At 53.4% G+C, this 21,208-nt stretch overlaps 1 protein-coding gene across 1 annotated transcript in view; it reads left to right on the forward strand.

Moving 5' to 3' along the window:
* Positions 1 to 21,208, forward strand: part of DNAH10 (dynein axonemal heavy chain 10) — a gene marked incomplete at both ends in the record, with an annotated part of 118,287 nt that overhangs the window by 24,673 nt on the left and 72,406 nt on the right. Inside the window, 19 exons of the mRNA XM_080717600.1 lie at positions 6 to 162; positions 811 to 1,287; positions 1,585 to 1,743; positions 2,673 to 2,789; positions 2,876 to 2,978; positions 3,909 to 4,087; positions 4,542 to 4,753; positions 5,834 to 5,987; positions 7,140 to 7,373; positions 7,967 to 8,089; positions 10,042 to 10,275; positions 10,646 to 10,869; positions 11,958 to 12,227; positions 12,287 to 12,470; positions 13,507 to 13,641; positions 14,705 to 14,857; positions 15,807 to 15,995; positions 17,976 to 18,122; positions 19,493 to 19,684. Coding sequence (XP_080573726.1) covers positions 6 to 162; positions 811 to 1,287; positions 1,585 to 1,743; positions 2,673 to 2,789; positions 2,876 to 2,978; positions 3,909 to 4,087; positions 4,542 to 4,753; positions 5,834 to 5,987; positions 7,140 to 7,373; positions 7,967 to 8,089; positions 10,042 to 10,275; positions 10,646 to 10,869; positions 11,958 to 12,227; positions 12,287 to 12,470; positions 13,507 to 13,641; positions 14,705 to 14,857; positions 15,807 to 15,995; positions 17,976 to 18,122; positions 19,493 to 19,684 — 3,643 coding nt within the window. The remainder of the gene's footprint in view (positions 1 to 5; positions 163 to 810; positions 1,288 to 1,584; positions 1,744 to 2,672; positions 2,790 to 2,875; positions 2,979 to 3,908; positions 4,088 to 4,541; positions 4,754 to 5,833; positions 5,988 to 7,139; positions 7,374 to 7,966; positions 8,090 to 10,041; positions 10,276 to 10,645; positions 10,870 to 11,957; positions 12,228 to 12,286; positions 12,471 to 13,506; positions 13,642 to 14,704; positions 14,858 to 15,806; positions 15,996 to 17,975; positions 18,123 to 19,492; positions 19,685 to 21,208) is intronic.

A 21,208-nucleotide genomic window follows, 5' to 3' on the forward strand; every position in this document is an offset into this window, starting at 1 on the left:
CTTAGGAATCTGCAGTCTTTCAATTCTTTAGTCCTGGGGAACACACCCCTGTTCCAAGCGGAGACCATTCTGACGGCCCCCGAGATCATCCTGCACCCCAACGCCAGCGAGATCGACAAGCTGTCCCTGCACTGCGTGCGCAGCTGCGTGGAGCTCACCAAGGTGAGGCGCCGCCTGGCCCTCTGGCCCTCCGTGGGGAGGGCTCCGTGGCCCTCGGCCCCTCCTGGCTGCCCCAGAGCCCAGACTTTGTAATGTCCAGTGCAAGCTTGATCCTGGGGATGAAACCCAGGGGTGTTCTACCTCCAAGCCACACTCTCCCTCCCTTCCTTCCTTCCTTCCTTCCTTCCTTCCTTCCTTCCTTCCTTCCTTTTACAGTACTGGGGATGGAACCCAGGGGCATTCTACCTCTGAGCTACACCCCCAGCCCTTTTTTTTTTTTTTTTTGGTGGTACTGGGGTTCCTGGAAGCCCTTCTACTTCCGGGCTACGCTCCCAAACCTATTTTATATTTTGTTTAATTTGGAAACAGGGTCTCTTAAGCCAGCGCTCGCGGCTGGCTTTGAACCTGCGCAATCCTCCTGTCTCCACCTCCCAAGCTCCGGGATTACAAGCGTGCGCCACCACGCCCGGCCCCAGCCCTATCTTTTATTCTTTATTTTGAAACCGGGTCTCACTGAGTTGCAGAGGGCCTCACTAAGTAGCTGAGGCTGTCTGTCTGTGATCCGCCATCCTCCTGTCTCAGCCTCCCCAATGCTGGGATGACAAGCGGGCGCCACCACGCCCGGCTCTCTCCCGGTTCTTATTTTGCCAGAACTTTGTTCGCTGGATGAACGGCAGCTGCATAGAGTGCCCCCCGCAGAAGGGGGAGGAAGAGGAAGTCGTGGTCATCAGCTTCCACAACGACATTTGCCTGAACCCCCAGATCATCGAGCAGGCCGTCATGATCCCTCAAAACATCCACAGGCTTCTGGTCAACCTTATGAAGTACCTGCAGCGCTGGAAGCGCTACCGGCCCCTCTGGAAGCTGGACAAAGCCATCGTGATGGAGAAGTTCGCCGCCAAGAAGCCCCCCTGCGCGGCCTACGACGAGAAGCTGCAGTTCTACTCCAAGATCGCCTACGACGTGCTGCGCCACCCGCTGGTCAAGGACGAGCACTGCATCCGGCTGCAGCTGGGGCCGCTGGCCAGCACCGTGCAGGAGAACGCCAAGTCCTGGGTGGTGTCTCTGGGCCGGCTGCTCAACGACTCGGCCAAGGAGGAGCTCTACAATATCCACGAGGAGATAGAGGTGCGTGTGGGCCAGCCACATGCAGAGGGGGCTCCACTCGCTGCCACTATTGGGGTTCTGCCACCTCCCATGCATGCAATTATTCGTTTGTTTGTTTGTTTATTTATTTATTTGCAGTACTGGAGGTTGAACCCAGAGGACATTCTATGTCCAAGCTGAAAAAAAAAAAAAATTGGGCTGAGGATGAAACCCAGAGGCATTCGACCTTTGAGCTACACCCCCTGCCCTATTTTTTAATTTCCTTCCTTCCTTTCTTCCGATCTCTCTACCATGCCCGGCTCAAACTTTCTTTCGTAGAGTCTGAACAAAAATCTTAAGAAGAGCCCCAATACCCTGGAAGATCTCAAGTTCGTTCTTGCGACAATAGCAGAAATCAGAAGCAAATCCTTGGTCATGGAACTCAGGTACAAGGACGTCCAGGAGCGATACCGGACCTTGGCGATCTACAATATCTTCGTAAGTCAACTCCTGTTTTCTTCAGCATCTTAATGTTGGGGTGATGGTGAGAACCCTTTCCAGAAACACTTCTTAGGGAAACCACCATCGATTAGTTTGCAGATAAGTGAGCTGAAATTGTAAGTTGCTGCTGAGCAGCAATGCCAAAGATACTTAGAATAATTAGATATTTAAGTTTAGACTTTGCTTCCTTTTTTTTCCTTTGCTACTGGTGACTGATCCCAGGGGCATTCACCCTCTGAACTATACCCCCAGCATGATTTTATTTTTTATTTTGAATCAGGGTCTTGCCAAACTGTGGAGGGTTTTGCCGTAGTCCTCCTGTCTCAGCCTCCCAAGTCTTCAGCTTGTAGGTGTGCGCCAACACAACTGGCTATCTGTTTATTTATTTATTTTTGGTGGTACTCAGGTTCCTGGAAAACCCTTCTCCGGGCTACACTCCCAGACCTATTTTATATTTTTATTTGGAAACAGGGTCTCTTAAGCCAGCGAGGCTGACTTTGAACCTGTGTGATCCTCCTGTCTCCGCCTCCCAAGCGTGGGGATTACAAGCGTGTGCCACCACGCCTGGCTATCTGTTTATTTTTAAAGTAATTTTATAGTGATTTGCTTTAAATTGTAAAAGCATAATTTCAATATTTCAAGCAGCTTTCTCAGAAAGCAGAAATTCCATAGGAAGCAGCTTTGACCAGAACTTTATTTGTGTGTGTGGGTCTGATGATGGAACCCAGGGGTATTCGACCTCCGAGCTACACCCCCAGCTCTACTTTTTAGTCTTCATTTTGAAACAGGGTCTCACTGAGTTGCGGGGGGCCTCACTAAGTAGCCGAGGCTGTCCGCAAACCCGCGATCCTCCAGTCTCAGCCTCCCCAGTGCTGGGATGGCGAGTGTGCCCACCACGCCTGGCTGGCCTTCCCTTTTTCCTTTAGCCTTCGGATGCAGAGAAAGAGCTGGTGGAGTCTATCGAGAGCATGTGGCAGAATCTCTTCAATGACTCGGTGAACGTGGAGCACGCGCTGGGCGGCATCAAGAGAACCTTCACGGAGGTGCCCGCCCGCCCGCCCGTCGGCCCGCTCCGTCCCGGCCGGGGTGAGCGCGCGCTGGGCTGAGCCCGTGACCTCGCCTCCCACAGATCACGCGCGGGGAGATCCTGAACTACAGGTTCCAGATCGAGGACTTTGCCAAACGCTTTTACAGCCAGGGCCCGGGCTCCGTCGGGGACGACCTGGACAGAGGTACGAGGGTCCCTCTCCGGAGGCCTCTACCAGCAGCCGGTGTTTGACTTAGAGAGTCTCTGAGGCAGCCGGGCGTGGTGGGCACGCTCGTCATCCCAGCATTGGGGAGGCTGAGGCAGGAGGATCGCGGTTTGCGGACAGCCTCAGCTACTTAGTGAGGCCCTCTGCAACTCAGTGAGACCCTGTGTCCAAATACAGAATGAAATATAGGGCTGGAGGTGTGGCTTGGAGGTAGAATGCCCCTGGGTTCCATCCTCAGTACCGCAAAAAAAAAAAAAAAAAAAAGGCCAGGCATGGTGGCCCACGCTTGTAATCCCAGTGCTTGGGAGGGTCGCTGGTTCAAGGTCAGCCTCCATAATTTAGTGAGGCTCTCAGCAACCAAGTGAGACCCTGTCTCAAAGAAAAAAGTAATAAATGGGCTGGGGCTATAACTTGGAGGGTGAATGCCTCAGGATTCAAACCCTAGGACCACAAATTCTCCCTTTCTTTCTTGCTTTCTTTCTCTTTTTCTTTCTTTCTTTTTTTATGGTACTGGGGTTCCTGGAAACCCTTCTACCTCTGGGCTACACTCCCGACCTATTTTATATTTTTGTTCAGAAACAGGGTCTCTTAAGCCAGCGCTTCAAACCTGCACGATCCTTCTGTCTCCGCCTCCCAAGCGCGGGGATTACAAGTGTGCGCCACCACGCCCGGCTTCTTTCTTTCTTTCTTTTTGGCTGTACTGGGGATGGAACCCAGGGACATTCAACCTCCGAGCTTTACCCTCGGCTCTATTTTTTATTTTGAAACAGGGCCTCACTCAGTAGTAGCTGAGTTTCCTCGAATGCGATCCTCCTGTCTCAGCCTCCCATATGCTGGGATGACAGGCGGGCGCCACCGAGCCTGCTTTCTTCTTTAATGCGTTCCTGTCTCTGCGCGTCTGTCTACTAGGAGTTGAGCTCCTCGGCTCGTTCGAGAAGGAGCTGGCGAAGCATGAGAAGAACCGCCAGAAGCTGGCCAACGCGGAGAAGCTGTTCGACCTGCCCATCACCATGTACCCGGAGCTGCTCAAAGTGCAGAAGGAGATGAGTGGGCTGAGGAGTGTCTACGAGCTGTACGAGGCCCTAAAGGTCAGCAGCCCGGGCCGCGGGGCCCCTGAGAAACCAGGCTCCTTCCCACTTTGCCTTGTTTTATTTTGTTGAGGTTCTGGGGATGGAACCCAGGGGCATCCTACCTCCGAGCGACACCCCCAGCCCTATTTTTTATTCTTTATTTGAAAACAAGGAGTCCAAAGGGCCTCACTAAGTAGCTGAGGCTGTCCTCGAACCTGCGATCCTTCTGTCTCAGCCTCCCAGGCATTTCCCCACCATGCCGGCCTGTTGATTTTTTGAAAGTTTCTCTTTTGTTTACAGTTTGGGTCCTTGTAGTCAGTCCCTGGTGTGTGAATCATGGATAGATAGATGGTATAGGTTCCTGAAGAGAACCGAGCCTGACCCGGGGCTGGGAGCTGGCTCTCCCCGCCGAGTTCACCTTGGGATTCCCAAAGGGATCTCGCTGACGGAATCACGTCTCGTGTGTTTCCAGCTTGCAAAAGAAGAATGGTCCCAGACCCTGTGGATCAACCTCAACGTCCAGTTTCTCCAGGAGGGAATCGACGGGTTCTTCAAGTCTCTTAGGAAGATGCCGCGGCCCGTGCGCACCCTCTCGGTGGCCTACCACTTGGAGGCAAAGATGAGGGCGTTCAAAGACTCCATCCCCTTGCTCCTGGACCTGAAGCACGAGGCGCTGAGGGACAGGTGCGCTTGACCTCTGTGAGCGCGCGGGAGGGGCTCCCGGCACAAAATATGTTCCCGCGTAGCAGGATTCAGCCCGGAGCACGACTCTGCGGGAGGCAGCTCCTGGGTACTGTGTCTAGGGAATTATCAACCCTCAGGGTGTGTGTGTGTGTGTGTGTGTGTGTGTGTGTGTGTGTGTGTGTTGAACCCAGGGACATTATACCTCTGAGCGACTTCCTTAGCCCTGTTTTATATTTGGAAACAGGGTCTAACTTAGTTCTCAAACCTGCCAGCCTCCTGCCTCAGCCTCCCAAGTACTGGGATTATAGACATCACCGCCACGCCCGCGGAATACCATTTGAACGATGTCCTCGTGTTTCAGGATGACCCCGTGCAAGGATGACACGGAAAAAACATCCCATGATTAGAAGTTTTCATAATAGATGCCGGGCGTGGTGGCGCACGCTTGTCATCCCAGCATTCGGGAGACTGAGACTGGAGGATCGCGGTTTGCGGACAGCCTCAGCTACTTAGTGAGGTCCTTTGCAACTCAGTGAGACCCTATTTCCAAATAAAGAATTAAAAATAGGGTTGAGGTGTAGCTTGGAGGTAGAATGCCCCTGGGTTCTATTCCCAGTACTGCAAAAAAAAAAAAAAAAAGTGTTTATAATAGAATTATCCTGGGATGTCCTTGGGAAGCATTGAATCTGTCGCTGAATTTGGCAAGCAGAAAGTTTGTGTGTGTGTGTGTGTGTGTGTGTGTGTGTGTGTGTGTGTGGTACTGGGGATGGAACCCAGGGGCATTCTACCTCCGAGCTACCCCCACCCCCAGCTCGATTCTCTCTCTCTCTCTCTCTCTTTCTTTCTTTGTGGTATTGGAGATGGAACTCAGGGGCCTTTTATCTCTGGGCTACACTCTCAGACCTATTTTCTATTTTTATTTGGAAAGAGGGTCTCACTAACGTTCTAAGAGCCTCACTAAGCTTCTGAGGCTGGCTTCGAACTCATGAGCTCCTCCGGTCTCGGCCTCCTGCGTACTGGTATTACAAGCGTGCGCCACCAAAGCACAAAGATAAGATTTTCATGTGGACGCTCTCCCAGGCACTGGAAGGAGCTCATGGAGAAAACGGGCGTCTTCTTTGAAATGACCGAGACGTTCACCCTGGAAAACATGTTCGCCATGGAGCTGCACAGGCACACGGACATCCTCAACGAGATCGTCACGGCGGCCGTCAAGGAGGTCGCCATCGAGAAGGTGGGGCTGCGTGGAGGGGCCCTGCAGGGGACGCGGGGTTCCCAAGGAGGAGAGCGCGTCTGCTCCGGCGTCTGTGGACTTTGAGTGGCAAAGGGCCCCTTGTGGGTACTGGGGACTCAGCCCACAGGGCTTCTGCTCTACCTCTGAGGCAGACCCCCTTCCAGCCCTGTTTGACTTTTATTATTTGGAAACAAAGTTGCCCAGAGTCTTGCTAAGTGGCCAAGGCCGCCCTTGACCCTGAGATCCTCCTGTCTCAGCCTCCCAAGTCCTGGGCTTACAAGTGTGCGCCACCACGCCTGGCTCTCTGTTCTTTAATCTCTTTCTTTCTTTCTTTCTTTCTTTCTTTCTTTCTTTCTATCTTTCTCTTTCTTTCTTTCTTTCTTTCTTTCTTTCTTTCTTTCTTTCTTTCTTTCTTTCTTTCTTTTGCAGTACTGGGGATGGAACTCAAGGGAATTCTACCTCCGAGCTATACTCTTAGCCCTATTATTTATTCTTTATTTTGAAATAGAGTCTCACTGAGTTGCAAAGAGTCACTCCGTAGCTCAAAGTCTCGCTATGTAGCTGAGGCTGTCTGCAAACCACGATCCTCAGGTCTCAGCCTCTCGAATGCTGGGATTGCAAGCGTGCACCACCACGCCTTGCTAATATACATCTTTTTTTGTGGTACTGGGAATCAAACTCAGAGACATTCTACCTCAGAGTGAAACCCCCCAGCTCCATTGTCTGTCTGTCTTTCTTTCTTTCTTTCTTTCTTTCTTTCTTTCCCTTTCTTTCTTTCTTCCTTTTTCTTTCTTTCTTCCTCTTTCTTTCTTTCTTTCTTTCTTTCTTTCTTTCTTTCTTTCTTTCTTTCCCTTCCTTCCTTCCTTCCTTCCTTCCTTTTCTTTCCCTTCCTTCCTTCCTTCCTTTTCTTTCTTTCTTTCCGGTACTGGGGATGGAACCCACAGGCATTCGACCTCCAAGCTACACCCCCTGCCCTATTTTTTTATTTTTTATTTTGAAACAGGGTCTCACTAGGTTGCTGAGAGCCTTGCTAAGTGGCCGAGGCTGGCTGCAAACCTGCGATCCTCCTGTCTCAGCCTCCCAAGTCTCGGGAGGACTCTGACGCACCGGCCCTGCTGCTCACCTGCTGTGCCCCCTCACCCTCCCGGCCAGGCGGTGAAGGACATCCTGGACACCTGGGAGAACATGAAGTTCACCGTGGTCAAGTACTACAAGGGCACGCAGGAGCGCGGCTACATCCTGGGCTCGGTGGACGAGGTCATCCAGACCCTGGACGACAACACCGTGAACCTGCAGAGCATCTCGGGTAGCAGATTCGTGGGCCCCTTCCTGCAGACGGTGCACAAGTGGGAAAAGACGCTGTCGCTGATCGGCGAGGTCATCGAGGTGCGCGGGTGTTGGCCGGGCATGCATGCGGCCAGGGGCGGAGCCTTGGTTTGAGTCATTGGCTGGGAGCACTGTAAGGTTGGGGGAATTATTTGAGTTTTTATTTCAATTAATGTATTTTTATGTTTTCTTTCTTTCTTTCTGTACTGGGGATGGAACCTAGGAGCTTTCTACCTCCAGGCTGTACTCCCAGACCTATTTTATACTTTATTTGGAAACAGGGTCTCGCTAAGTTGCTGAGAGCCTCACTCAGTAGCTGAGGCTGGCTTCGAACCTGCGCGATCCTCCTGTCTCCGCCTCCCGAGCGCGGGGATGACAAGCGTGCCCACCACGCCCGGCTCACCAGAACGAGGATAACAATATTCTGTAATGAGAATTAGATGAAGTGGTCTCGCTTTCTCAAAATAGCTCACCATATGGAACTAGATTTTTGGACCACAGCTGCCCGCGGTGTCTGACCCCGGGGAGGAGGCCGTGGCTATGGCGGCTCCTGCCGTTTGGAGCCCAGGCCTTTGCTCCCTCTGGCCCTGGGGAGACGGCGCCACACCCTGAGTCGCTTGTGCCCCTGCTGACGAGCGTGTCGTGCCTTCCAGATCTGGATGCTGGTTCAGAGAAAATGGATGTATCTCGAGAGCATTTTTATTGGTGGAGATATAAGATCACAACTTCCAGATGAGGCAAAAAAGTTTGACAACATCGACAGGGTGTTCAAAAGGGTAAGTGTCCGGCTTTTGTGGTTGGGAGAGAGGGAGGGAGACTGCGTGTGTGTGTGTGTGTGTGTGTGTGTGTGTGTGTGTGTGTGTGCTTGCGCAGTATTGGGGATGGAGCCCAGGGGCATTCTACCTCCAAGCTACACCCCCAGCCCTATTTTATTTTTATTTGGAAACAATGGTCTCACCAGGTTGATGAGAGTCTCAGTACTTCAGTACTTGCCGAGGCTGTCCTTGAACCAGCGATCCTCCCGTCTCGGTCTCTCGAGTCCTGGGATTACAAGTGTGTGTCTCCATGCCCCACTTGGGATACTTTTATATTCACATATATTATTTTCCCCATCAGTGGATTCTGATTTTTTTTTGGTTATTAGCTATGACCTTAGTCTGTCCAGTAAAAATGTCTGTTAGATCCTTAGCTGCTGGCTTTTGACGCTGAAGACTTGTATGTTTATTTTTATCATAAAAGCAATATTTGCTTGCTTAAAATGGTTGAAAAATGCAGAAAAGTAGAAAAGTGTATCTGGTATGCTCCTGTTACCTAACTGGGACGAGGTTACTATGTCAGCACAGGTTGAGCACCCAACCTTGACACCCAAATCCCAAATGGCCCAGAATCTGAGACAGGTGACACAGGTGGATGGTTCCCCCCACCCCATGAAGCTTTGAACAAGATTATCCAAGAAATTATAACATTGCTGGGTGTGGTGGTGCAAGCTTCTAATCTTAGTACTTGGGAGGCTAAGACAGGAGGATCCCAGAGCTACATCTCAGCCCCAAGAGAACCATTTTAACAACTGAACAGAGCTCCTGCCACAGAATGTTTATCCTATGCAAACTCATAAACAGATGTAAATTAGTAAGTAGTCAGCAACAATCAGATCCTTCTTACCAATGTAACTATTTTTCATTTCACATCATTGACACATTCCACTTAGTGAATATCTAAGTTACCACAGCAAATCGTTTCTTGGTTTCTTTCTTTTATTTATTTAATTAATTATATTTTGGTGGTACTGGGGATGGAACCCAGGGGCATTCTACCTCTGAGCTACACCCTCAGCCCTATTTTTTATTCTATTTATTTATTTATTTATTTATTTATTTTGGTGGTACTGAAGGTGGAACCCAGAGGCTTTCTACCTCTGGCTACACTCCCAGACCTATTTTCTATTTTATTTGGAAACAGGGCCTCACTAAGTTGCTGAGAGCCTGACTAAGTACCTGAGGCTGGCTTCAAACCTGTGCGATCCTCCTGTGTCAGCCTCCCAGGCACGGGGATTACAAGCGTGCGCCACCACGCCTGGCCTTATTCTTTATTTTGAAACAGGGTCTCACTGGGTTGCAAAGGGCCTCACTAAGTAGCTGAGGCTGGCCGTAAACCTCAATCTTCCTGCCTCAGCCTCCCAAATGCTGGGATTACAAGGGTGCGCCACCACGCCTGGCTTGCTCTCGCGCTCTCTCTCTCCTCTCTCTCTCTCCTCTCTCCTCTCTCCTCTCTCTCGTTTTCGCTCTCTTTCGCTCTCTCTCGCTCTCTCTCTCCTCTCTCTCGCTCTCTCTCCTCTCTCCCCTCTCTCGCTCTCTCCTCTCTCCTCTCTCCTCTCTCTCTCTCCTCTCTCTCTTGCTCTCTCTCCTCTCTCTCTTTCTCTCTCTCCTCTCTCTCTCTCTCCTCTCCTCTCCTCTCCCCTCTCCCCTCTCCCCTCTCCCCTCTCCCCTCTCCCCTCTCCCCTCCCCCCCCCCATCATGGCTGGCCACTCCAGTTCTTCCTCCCTCTTTCCCTGACTCCTTGTACCACGGGGAGGGCTGTAGTGAGCCTTCTCTGCCTACAAAGCGCCCTCTCTGGAGCAGCTGCGTCCATCCCCCAAGTATTTATGGATGGAGAGGCGGGCTGGGGTGCAGTGTGCCGGGCTCCCGCCAGGGGGCGCCGCGGGCTCAGGCGTCTTCCCATCCTCCGGCAGATCATGGGCGAGACCCTGAAGGACCCGGTGATCAAGAGGTGCTGCGAGGCCCCTAACCGCCTGAGCGACCTGCAGCACATCAGCGAGGGCCTGGAGAAGTGCCAGAAGAGCCTCAACGACTACCTGGACTCCAAGAGGAACGCCTTCCCCCGCTTCTTCTTCATCTCCGACGACGAGCTGCTCAGTATCCTGGGCAGCAGCGACCCGCTCTGTGTGCAGGAGCACATGATCAAGGTGGGGCGGCCCATGATCAAGGTGGGGCGGCCAGGCCCACCGCACCTAGGACGGGCGCCGGCGATCCGGGTACTCGGGAGGCAGCCTCGGCCACGTAGTGAGGCCCTGTTTCCAAATAAAGTATATAACAGGTCTGGGAGTGTAGTCTGAAGGTAGAAAATCCCCTGGGTTCCACCCCCAGTACCACCAAAAAAAAAGTCCACCCCAGATCTTTGCACAGGGCAGAGGAATGGCAGCCCGGGGTGCTCCCGGCGGACACAGCTGGCGCATCAGCAGCTCCTGGTGCCCTGGCAGCTCTGCAGGCCGCGGGCCGCCCTCGGTTCCAGACCGAGTCTCCTCACCCCGGGTTCCCTCTCCCGCCGCATCGCAGATGTATGACAACATAGCCATGCTGCGGTTCAACGACGGGGAGAGCGGAGAGAAACTGGTGTCCGCCATGATCTCGGCCGAGGGGGAGGTCATGGAGTTCCGGAAGATCGTGCGGGCCGAGGGCCGCGTGGAGGACTGGATGACGGCGGTTCTGAATGAGATGCGGAGGACCAACCGGCTGATCACCAAGGAGGCCATCTTCCGATACTGCGAGGACAGGAGCAGGTAGACGCCGGGCCTCGGCCCAGGCGCTTCTCCCTCTGAGCTGCATCCCCAGGCCTGTTTTATTTTATTTTAAAACAGGGTCAAGCAGGGGATGGGGGTGCATGCTTGTGTTCTCAGTACTTGGGAGGCTGAGACAGGAGGATCTCAGGCTCGAGGATGGCCTTAGCAACTGACTGAGGCCCTTAGCAGCCTATGAGACCCTGTTTCCAAATAAGAAATAAAATTGGTCTGGACGTGTAGCCCGGAGGTAGAATGCCTCTAGATTCAATTCCCAATACCACATAAACAAAAACAAACAAACAGCAAGCTGTCGTGGTGGCGCACGCTCGTAATCCCAGCATTCGAGAGACCGAGACAGGAGGATCGTGCTTCATGGCCAGCCTCAGCTACTTAGCGAGGCCCTCTGCAACTCACTGAGACCCTGTTTCAAAATAAAGAATAAAAAATAGGGCTGGGGACGTAGCTCGGAGGTAGAATGCCCCTGGGTTCCATCCTCAGTACCTCAAAACAAACAAACACAAAAAAACCAAACAACAACAAAAACCCAGAGCCTGGCTGAATTACCTTGTGCTGATCTCCCGTCTCAGCCTCCCGAGTGCTGGGATCCCGGGCGAGCAGCGCCGCCCGGCTCTCTCTGCCTCCGCCTGGCCCAGGTCAAAGTGCCGTGTCCCCAGTGCTTGGGAGGCTGAGACGGAGGAGCGCTCAGGTTCAAGGCCAGCCTCAGCTACTGCGTGAGGCTCTCAGCAACTTAGTGAGACCCTGTTTCCAAATAAAGCATAAATAGGTCTGGGAGTATAGCTCGGAGGTAAAAAAGCCCCTGGGTCCCACCCCCAGTACCACACACACACACGCACACACACTCACACACACATGCACGCATGCACACAGACACAAACACACACACATGCACGCATGCACACACAGCAACACACATACACACGTGCGCACACACGCATACACGCAAACACATGCGCACACGCATGCACGCGCACACACACGCACACACGCGCGCGCACACACACACGCCCTGCACCCTTGGCGGGCTGCGGCCAGCTCCCGGCGGCCCCTGCAGCGCCCGCCCCCCGCAGGGTGGACTGGATGCTCCTGTACCAGGGCATGGTGGTGCTGGCGGCCAGCCAGGTGTGGTGGACCTGGGAGGTGGAGGACGTGTTCCGGCGCGCGCGGGAGGGCGAGAAGCAGGCCATGAAGCACTACGGCAAGAAGATGCACCGGCAGATAGATGAGCTGGTCATGCGCATCACCACGGCCCTGGGCCGCAACGACCGGAGGAAGTACAACACCGTCCTCATCATCGACGTGCACGCGCGCGACATCGTGGACGCCTTCATCCGCGGCAGGTGAGGCCCCGCACCCCCCCCGCCCCGCCGGCTCCCCGCTCACGTCTCTGTCTCCACAGCATCCTGGAGGCCCGCGAGTTTGAGTGGGAGAGTCAGCTGCGCTTCTACTGGGACCGGGAGCCCGACACGCTCAACATCCGCCAGTGCACGGGCACCTTCGGCTACGGCTACGAGTACATGGGTCTCAACGGGAGGCTGGTCATCACGCCCCTCACCGACAGGATCTACCTGACACTCACGCAGGTGGCTGGTGGCCGGGGCGCCTTCCCAAGGTCTCCCGCGTGTGGGCTCGGGGAGCCGTGGAGCGTCACCGGGCCCTGTGCGGGTCCCAGCTAGCTGCTCAGTCCTGGGGATGGTCCCGACGCAGCGGGGTGGGATGGGGGGCAGTCGAGGTCGATGGTCAGTGCAGACGTGTCAAAGCTGGTGACCAAAGCCAGTCGTGGTGGTGCACACTCGTAATCCCGGCATTTGGGAGGCTGAGACAGGAGGATGAGGGTTCGCGGACAGCCTCAGGTACTTAGTGGGGCCCTTTGCAACTCAGTGAGACCCTGCTTCAAAATAAAAGATAAAAAATAGGGCTGAGGGGTATAGCTCAGAGATAGAAGGCCCCTGGGTTCCATCCCTAGGACTGAAAAAAAAAAAAAAAAAAAAAAAAGGCGGTGTGCCTCAGGGCCCTGGGCTGGCACCTCTGGCTATGGCTTCTATTCTGGGTCATCTGTCCAAGCAAACAGCCTTACAAGATGGCACTGAGTTGTGTATGTGTGGTGGCCGCACACCGCACCTGCTGTCCCAGGGGTCGGGATGCTGAGACAGGAGGATCCCAGGTTTGAGGCCAGCCTCAACAAGCAGTGAGACCCTCGGCAACCTACTGAGAACCTGTTTCCAAATAAGAAAATAAAGTAGGGCTGGGAACGTAACTCAGAGTTACGTTCATGTTACGTACATGTAACTCAGACGTAACATGTAAGAAATAAAATTGGCCTGGACCTGTAGCCCGGAGGTGGAATGCCCCTCTCTAGATTCAATTCCCAATACCACATAAACAAAAACAAACAAATAACAACGACAAGCCGGGCGTGGTGGCGCACACTCGCAATCCCAGCATTCAGGAGGCTGAGACGGGCCCTTGAGTTCCATCCCAGTACCAAAATAGAAATCACTCGGTGTCTGACGTCCCATCCGTAGATGCTTCTGTACACAGCATCTCAGCGATGCGCTGGGAAGCGACACTTTCTCTCCTGTGAGTCAGGAAGCCTGTGTTGCGTTTGGCTCCTACCAGGCGCTGTCCATGTATCTGGGCGGGGCCCCGGCTGGCCCGGCAGGCACTGGCAAGACGGAGACCACCAAGGACTTGGCGAAGGCCCTGGGCTTGCTCTGCGTGGTCACCAACTGCGGCGAGGGCATGGATTACAAAGTAAGGCCTCACCATCGCTTTCCGTCCTGCCCTGTCCCGCGGGGTGTTTCCCATGGGATGCGGCCGGGAGGCAGCTCGCCTAACAGCTGTCCGTGAAATGGCAGGGCGCAGGCGGGAGAAAGCAGTAGGCAGCCCCTGCCGGGCGCCCGTCATCCCAGCGCTTGGGAGGCTGAGACAGGAGAATTGCAGGTTGGAGGCCAGTCTCAGCAACTTAGACCCTCGGAAACCTAGCAAGCCCTTGTTTCAAAATAAAAATAAAAGCCAGGCGTGGTGGCGCACACTTGTAATTCCAGCATTTGGGAGGCTGAGACAGGAGAATCGCAGTTTACGGCCAGCCCCAGCTACTTAGTGAGGCCCTTTGCAACTCAATAAGACCCTGTTTCAAAATAAAGGGGGAAAAAATAGGGATGGGGGTATAGCTCGGGATAGAATGCCCCTGAGTTCCATCCTCAGTACTGCTAAAATGAATTAAATAATTAAAAATATATATGCAGCTGGGCGTGGTGGATTACGCTTGTAATCCCAGCGCTTGGGAGGCTGAGACAGGAGGATCATACAGGTTCGAAGCCAGCCTCAGCTACTTAGTGAGACCCTGTTTCCAAATAAAATATAAAATAGGTCTGGGAGTATAGCTTGGAGGTAGAATGCTCCTGAGTTCCATCCCAAGTATATGTGTGTGTGTGTGTGTGTGTGTGTGTGTATGTGTGTGTGTATATATATATATATATATATATATATATATATATATATGTATATATATAATTTATGGCTAGAGGTGTAGCTTGGAGGTAGAATGCCCCTGGGTTGCATCCCCAGTGCTGCAAAAATAACTAAATTAATTAAACTTAAAAAATTTAAAAAATATATATGGCTAGAGGAGGTGCAGCTTGGAGGTAGAATGCCCCTGAGTTACATCCCCAGTACTGCAAAAATAAATTAATTAATTAAAAATGAAAGAATTAAAAAAGCATACGGTTACAGGAGGTGTAGAATGCCCCTGGGTTCCATCCCCAGGGGCACAAAAACAAACAAAAAGCAGCCCTGTGCTGTCGCCCCGCCCTAGGCCGTGGGGAAGATCTTCTCGGGGCTGGCGCAGTGCGGAGCTTGGGGCTGCTTCGACGAGTTCAACCGGATCGACGCCTCCGTGCTCTCGGTCATCTCCTCGCAGATCCAGACGATCCGCAACGCTCTGATCCATCAGCTGACCACGTTCCAGGTGAGGGCGGGGCCGCCACAGCCCAGGCTGGACCAGGTGAGGGCCAGGCCCCGCCCTGCGCCCAGGCTGGAGACGCCCGGCAGGGGCTCGCCGCAGACCAGCCTTCCCGCCACACACGCGCACACTTGCGTGCACACACACGCGTGCACACGCATGCACTCACATGAACGCACACACCCACACGCACACACGTGTGCACACACATACGCACACACTCATGTATGCACACACACGCACACACTCACATGCATGCACATGCACACACGCACACACACCCCCACACGAACACACACGCACACATGCGCACACAATGCACTCACATGCACACACGCACAATGCACACACGTGCGCACACACTCACGTGCACATCCGCGCACACCCCCGCGCACACACTCACATGAACACATGCACACACGTGCGCACACACACTCACACGCACACACATGCACACACATGTGCATCTGATTGGCACCTGGAGGAATGGAAGCCCGTTTCCGAAGGCTGTGCGGGGAATTCCTAGGAAGGGGGCGTTTCCTAGCGGCTGGCACCCAGCCCGGGGCGGAGGTGGGCGCAGGGCCGGGCAGAAGAGAGAGGAGTGGAAGTCAGGCCGGGCTGGCTGCTTTCACACATGTCATTTCTGGCCACAGCTCTGCTGCTCGGTGGGCCACATCCGTCTTCTGGGAAGGGAAACAGAGGCTAAGGGACCCACCCGGGTCACGCGGCGCTTCCAGGCCCAGCGCTTCCCAACCTTGTTCCCTCTGTGGTTCAGAGCTTGGGGTCAGCCGAGGTTCAAGGGGGCTGGCTCTAATTTAAAGAAAAAGAGGACAGAGGGGTGTGTCCGCCTCGGGCCCCAAATAGCCATGCCGCGGGCCGGGGTCTCCCTTTCCAGGCGGGAGCCTGCTGGCAGCCGTGCAGTGACCTCTTCCCTCTCCTCACGCCCCCTGCCCAGTTTGAAGGACAGGAGATCTCCCTGGACTCTCGCATGGGTATCTTCATCACCATGAACCCGGGCTACGCGGGCCGCACGGAGCTGCCCGAGTCGGTGAAGGCGCTCTTCCGGCCCGTGGTGGTCATCGTGCCGGACCTGCAGCAGATCTGTGAAATTATGCTCTTCTCCGAGGGCTTCCTGTGGGCCAAGGTGGGCGCAGCGCGGCGGGCACGCCGGGTTCCCCTCTGCCCCTCTAGCTCAGAGCAGGCGCACTGATGTTGATGATTGATTGATTGATTAGAAGTCTCTCAAGTGAACGACAGAGTCAGAATGATTCTTAGAGAAAATTATTATTGGAGGAAGAGGGCAGCTGAAGGGGCTGGGGAGGACAGAGACATCTCGCCTACCTGCCCTTTTGCCAGCGTCTCTTTGTTGTTGTTAAGAGTTTTAACCACCGGGCGTGGTGGCGCACTCTTGTAATCCCAGCATTTGGGAGAATGAGGCAGGAGGATCGCGGTTCGCGGACAGCCTCAGCTACCACTTAGGCCCTTTGAAATTCAGTGAGACCCTGTTTCAAAAAATAAAGAATAAGCCGGGTGCGGTGGCGCACGCTTGTCATCCCCGCGCTTGGGAGGCGGAGACAGGAGGATCGCGCAGGTTCGAAGCCAGCCGCGCTGGCGTAAGAGACCCTGTTTCCAAATAAAAATATAAAAATAGATCTGGTAGTGTAGCCCAGAGGTAGAAGGGCTTCCAGGAACCCCAGTACCACCAATAAATGAAAGAATGAAAGAAAGAAAAAGAAAGAAAGAAAGAAAGAAAGAAAGAGAAAGAAAGAGAAAGAAAGGAAGGCTGGGGGTGTAGCTCAGAGGTAGAATGCCGCTGAGTTCCATCTCCAGTACTGGAAAAAAAAAAAAGAGTTTTAACCGAAACATTGTAAAAATGATTAATCACAGGAGACAGCAAAGCAGTCGTGGGATGAGTCAGGGAAAACGTCAAGGTAGTCAGGGAAAAATCAGGGAAGGAAAAGGCAAGCAAGGGGGTCGTCAGGGCTCTGCTTACCGGCCTCATGTGGCCCTTGGAGATCTGTTTGCGTGCAGAAAGCCTGACTTGCGTGGGTAGTTTGTGCCCCTCCCAAGCTGGACCCAGGTGACCTCAAAGCTGAAGACAAAAAGGCTCCCGACATGGGCTCTTTCTTAAGAATGGTGACTGTTCTGTCAGGCGTGGCCACGCACGCTTGCAATCCCGGCATTCGGGAGGCTGAGACAGGAGGATCACAGTTCACGGACAGCCTCAGCTACTACTTACTGAGGTCCTTTTGCAACTCAGAGGGACCCTGTTTCAAAATAAAGAATACGAGGCCGGGCGTGGTGGCGCAGGCTTGTCATCCCAGCATTCAGGAGGCTGGGATCAGAGGATCACGGTTCACGGACAGCCTCAGCTACTTAGTGAGGCCCTCCGCAACTCAGTGAGACCCAATTTCAAAATAAAGAATAAAAAATAGGGCAGGGGGTGTAGCTTGGAGGTCGAATGCCCCTGGGTTCCATCACCAGACCCACACACACACACAAAAAAAAGAATACAAAATAGGGCAGGGGTAGTTCAGAGGTAGAATGCTCTTGGGTTCCATCCCCAGTACCACAAAAAAAAAAAAAAAAGAAAAAAAGAAAAAAAAAAGGATGGTGACTTTTACCAGGTGAGGAGATGCACGCCTCTAATCCCAGTACTTGGGAGGCTGAGACAGGAGGATCGCAGGCTCAAGGACGCCTCAGAAGCGTAGTGAGATCTTCAGCAATCTAGCAAGACCCTGTTTCCACCCCCCCCCCCAAATTTAGAAAAGGACTGGGGATGTAGCTTAGAGGTAGAATACCCCTGGGTTCAATTCCCAGTCACACACACACACACACACACACACACACACACACACACACACACACGCTGCCTCAAGCCCGTATCCTCTGGTCTCAGCCTCCCAAGTCCTGGGATGACAGGCGTCACTATCAGGCCTGGCCCGCCGATCTCTGAAATTCCTTCCCGCTGGCCGCGGTTATCGGCGCAGGGTGCCACCTGGTGGGATTTGCTGTGTCAGGGAGCCTGCCCTGACCGCCTCTGTGCCCCTGCAGGACACACAGTTGCTTTGGCATCTTTTTACTCTCTCATCTTTTGATTTTCTCGTCCCCTTCTGTCCCAAAGACGCTGGCCAAGAAGATGACCGTCCTGTACAAGCTGGCCCGGGAGCAGCTGTCGAAGCAGTATCACTACGACTTTGGGCTCCGCGCCCTGAAGTCGGTGCTGGTCATGGCTGGCGAGCTGAAGAGGGGCTCGCCGGATCTGCGGGAGGTAGGGCAGCACGGTCCTCCGTTCCTTCTGGAAGCTTCTCCTGCATTTGATGCAGTCCCGGGGGAGGGCTGGGTGTGGGCGGGACTCAGAAGTCGTGGGCCTTGGTCTTGGTCTCCTTGGAATTCTGCCATCTTATAATGAGAATCATTACCCACCTGAGGTCAAGTCCGGAGTCCTGAGGCCAGTCTCAAAATTTATGATGCTTAGCTGGGCATGGTGGTGCACGCTTGTCATCCCAGCATTCGGGAGGCTGAGACCGGAGGATCGCGGTTCGCGGACAGCCTCAGCTCCTTAGTGAGGTCCTCTGCAAGTCATTGAGACCCGGTTTCAAAGTAAAGAATAAAAAAAAATTGGGCAGGGGGTGTAGCTCCGAGGTCGGATGCCCCTGGGTTCCATCCCCAGACCCGCAAAAAAAAAAAAAAAAAAAAAACTATGATGCTTCAGTGCACCTGTAATCACAGTATGGGGGAGGCTGAGACAGGCTTGGGTTCGAGGGGAGCCCTAGCAACTTAGTGAGGCCCCATTTCAAAATAAAAAATAAAAAGGGCTGGGGTGAGCCTGGAGGTAGAACGCCCCTGGGTTCAGCCTCCCCCCACGCACAGCGATGACCCTTAATCTCAGGATGGGCTGGCGAGGTGAGCAGACAACTTCTCTTGAAGCCTGAATGTGGCTGATTCTGTTGTTAACGTGTATTCATTGTACACGTTGATGGGGTCATGTGATGTTTACAAACGTGCGCATGGTTTGCACTGATCAAATCCGCCCCCCATTTTCTCGTTGCGACAAAAGCGAGGGAAGTGATCGTGTTTCTTTTACATATAGAACATGCACATAGAGGTTTCCGGAAGGTTCTGGAAAAGGTACAGAATACTGCTCTAGAGTGTGGCTCTGCCAGGGCCTTTGTGTGGGCCTCAGGCTCGTCTGCTTCTCGTGACACCAGCATGTTTTGTATTTAATTAATTTAATTAACCACTTTATTTACTGTGCAGTACTGAGGATTGAAGGCCAGGCCTTGCACATGTTAGCCAAGTGCATTCCCACTTCACTATCTCCAGACCCTATTTAACTTAATTTTTTTTTATGGTACTAGGGGTGGAACCCAGAGGCTTTCTACCTCCGGGCTATACTCCCAGACCTACTTTATACTTGATTTGGAAACAGGGTCTCACTGAGTTGCTGAGAGCCTCACTAAGTAGCTGAGGCTGGCTTTGAACCCGCGCTCTCCTGTCTCAGCCTCCCAAGCGCTGGGATTACAAGCATGCGCCACCACGCCCGGCTGGAGAGTGTTTACATTTGCACTTTGAGAGGGGTTTGGGCCGAGCGCCGGGCTCCTGGGAAGCCTCTGGACACCCCCGTCTCCTGTTGCCCAGGACGTGGTGCTGATGAGGGCCCTGCGGGACATGAACCTCCCCAAGTTCGTGTTTGAAGATGTGCCGCTCTTCCTGGGCTTGATCTCCGACCTGTTTCCCGGGCTGGACTGCCCGCGCGTGCGCTACCCTGACTTCAACGACTCGGTGGAGCAGGTGCTGGCGGAGAGCGGCTACGAGCTCTTACCTGTGCAGGTGAGCCTGCTGCCGGGCCATGCCTCCCTGCCGCTGCTGCCTCTGTTATTAACAAACAAACAAACAGAAAATGGTAAAACCTTCATAATCATTCCCCTCCATTGAAAATATTGTGGCGAAATACTCCCAGGACTTGGGAGGCTGAGACGAGAGGACTGCAGATTTGAGACCAGCCTCAGTCACGCAGAGGGCCTCACTCAGTAGCTGAGGCTGGTTGCAAACTGCGATCCCCCCGTCTCAGCCTCCCAAGTGCTAGGATGACAAGCGTGCGCCACCGCGCCCGGCCCTGCCCCACTTTCTTTCCCCGAGTGTGACACTTCAGAAACGTAAATCAGATGCCACTAGGGTAGGGTTTGGATCACCTGAAATCTATACGGCTGTCTATGTTGTCACTAAGTCAGAAACGCACTGTGGAAGTCTGCTGAGAGTTTAAATGCTCAAGGCTGTTGGACTAGGGTCCAGTTGGCCTCTGGTCCAGTGCCTTTGGGACATTGGGGTATCCAAAGTCTTCAGATCCATGGTTGTTTACAAAGATCTTATTTTTTGGCATTGGAGATTGAGCCCAGGGGCATGCTACCTCTGAGCTACACCTCCAACACCATTTTTTAATTTTTATTTTGAAACAGGGTCTCACTAGATTGATGACAGTCTCACTACCTGCTGAGGCTGTCCTCCAACCTGTGACCCTCCTGTCTCAGCCTCCCAAGTACTTTGATTACAAGTGTGGGCCACTGCACTGGGCTAAAAGATGTGTTTTCTAACCAGAATGTAACCGCAGTCACTTTGGAAGTCAGTGTGGCAGTTCCTAAACAAATTAAACAGTCTCCCTGAGGCCCAGCAATTCTGCTCCTTGGAACAGACCCAAGAGAAATGAACATGTAGGTCCCCATGGAAATTTGCTCACGCACGCTCCAAGGTAGAAACACCGCCATGCCCATCAGCTGGTGAACAGAAACACACAATGTGGCTTGTCCATACTGTGAGATATTATTTTGCCATCAAAAGGAAGGAAACGCTGACACGTGTGTTAGGGTTGATCTGTTACGGCCCCCAAAGGCTCATGAGTAGAAGGCTTGGTTTCCCCCCCCCCCGTGCAGCGGTGTTCAGAGATGGGGTCTGGCAAGTGACTGGATCCTGGGGGGCTGACCTGCTTCATCAGCGGGTTCGCCCATGGAGGGTTCAGAGCTAGACGGACTCTCAGGAGGTGGGGGAAGCAGCAGGAGGCAGGCCTAGTCGGAGGAAGTGGGTCGCAGGAGCGTGCTCTGGAAGGTCGTAGTTTGTCCCTGCCCCTTCCTTTCCTGTCGCTTTGCCTCTCTCTTCTGCTTCCTGGCATCTACAAGTCGAGCATCTCCTCCCTACGATGCTCTCCCGCGCCACAGGCCCAGAAACATCGGCACCAGCTGGCCGGGGCTGAAAACCACGACCCCAGAGAAATCTTCCTTCCTTGAAGCTTTTCTCAGGCGTTCTGTTGCAGTTCTGAAAAGCTAGCTAGCACAGCGCGCTCCAACGCGGACCAACCTGGAG

This window comes from Muscardinus avellanarius (assembly GCF_963383645.1).
Source record: "Muscardinus avellanarius genome assembly, chromosome: 21".
NCBI lineage: Eukaryota > Metazoa > Chordata > Mammalia > Rodentia > Gliridae > Muscardinus > Muscardinus avellanarius.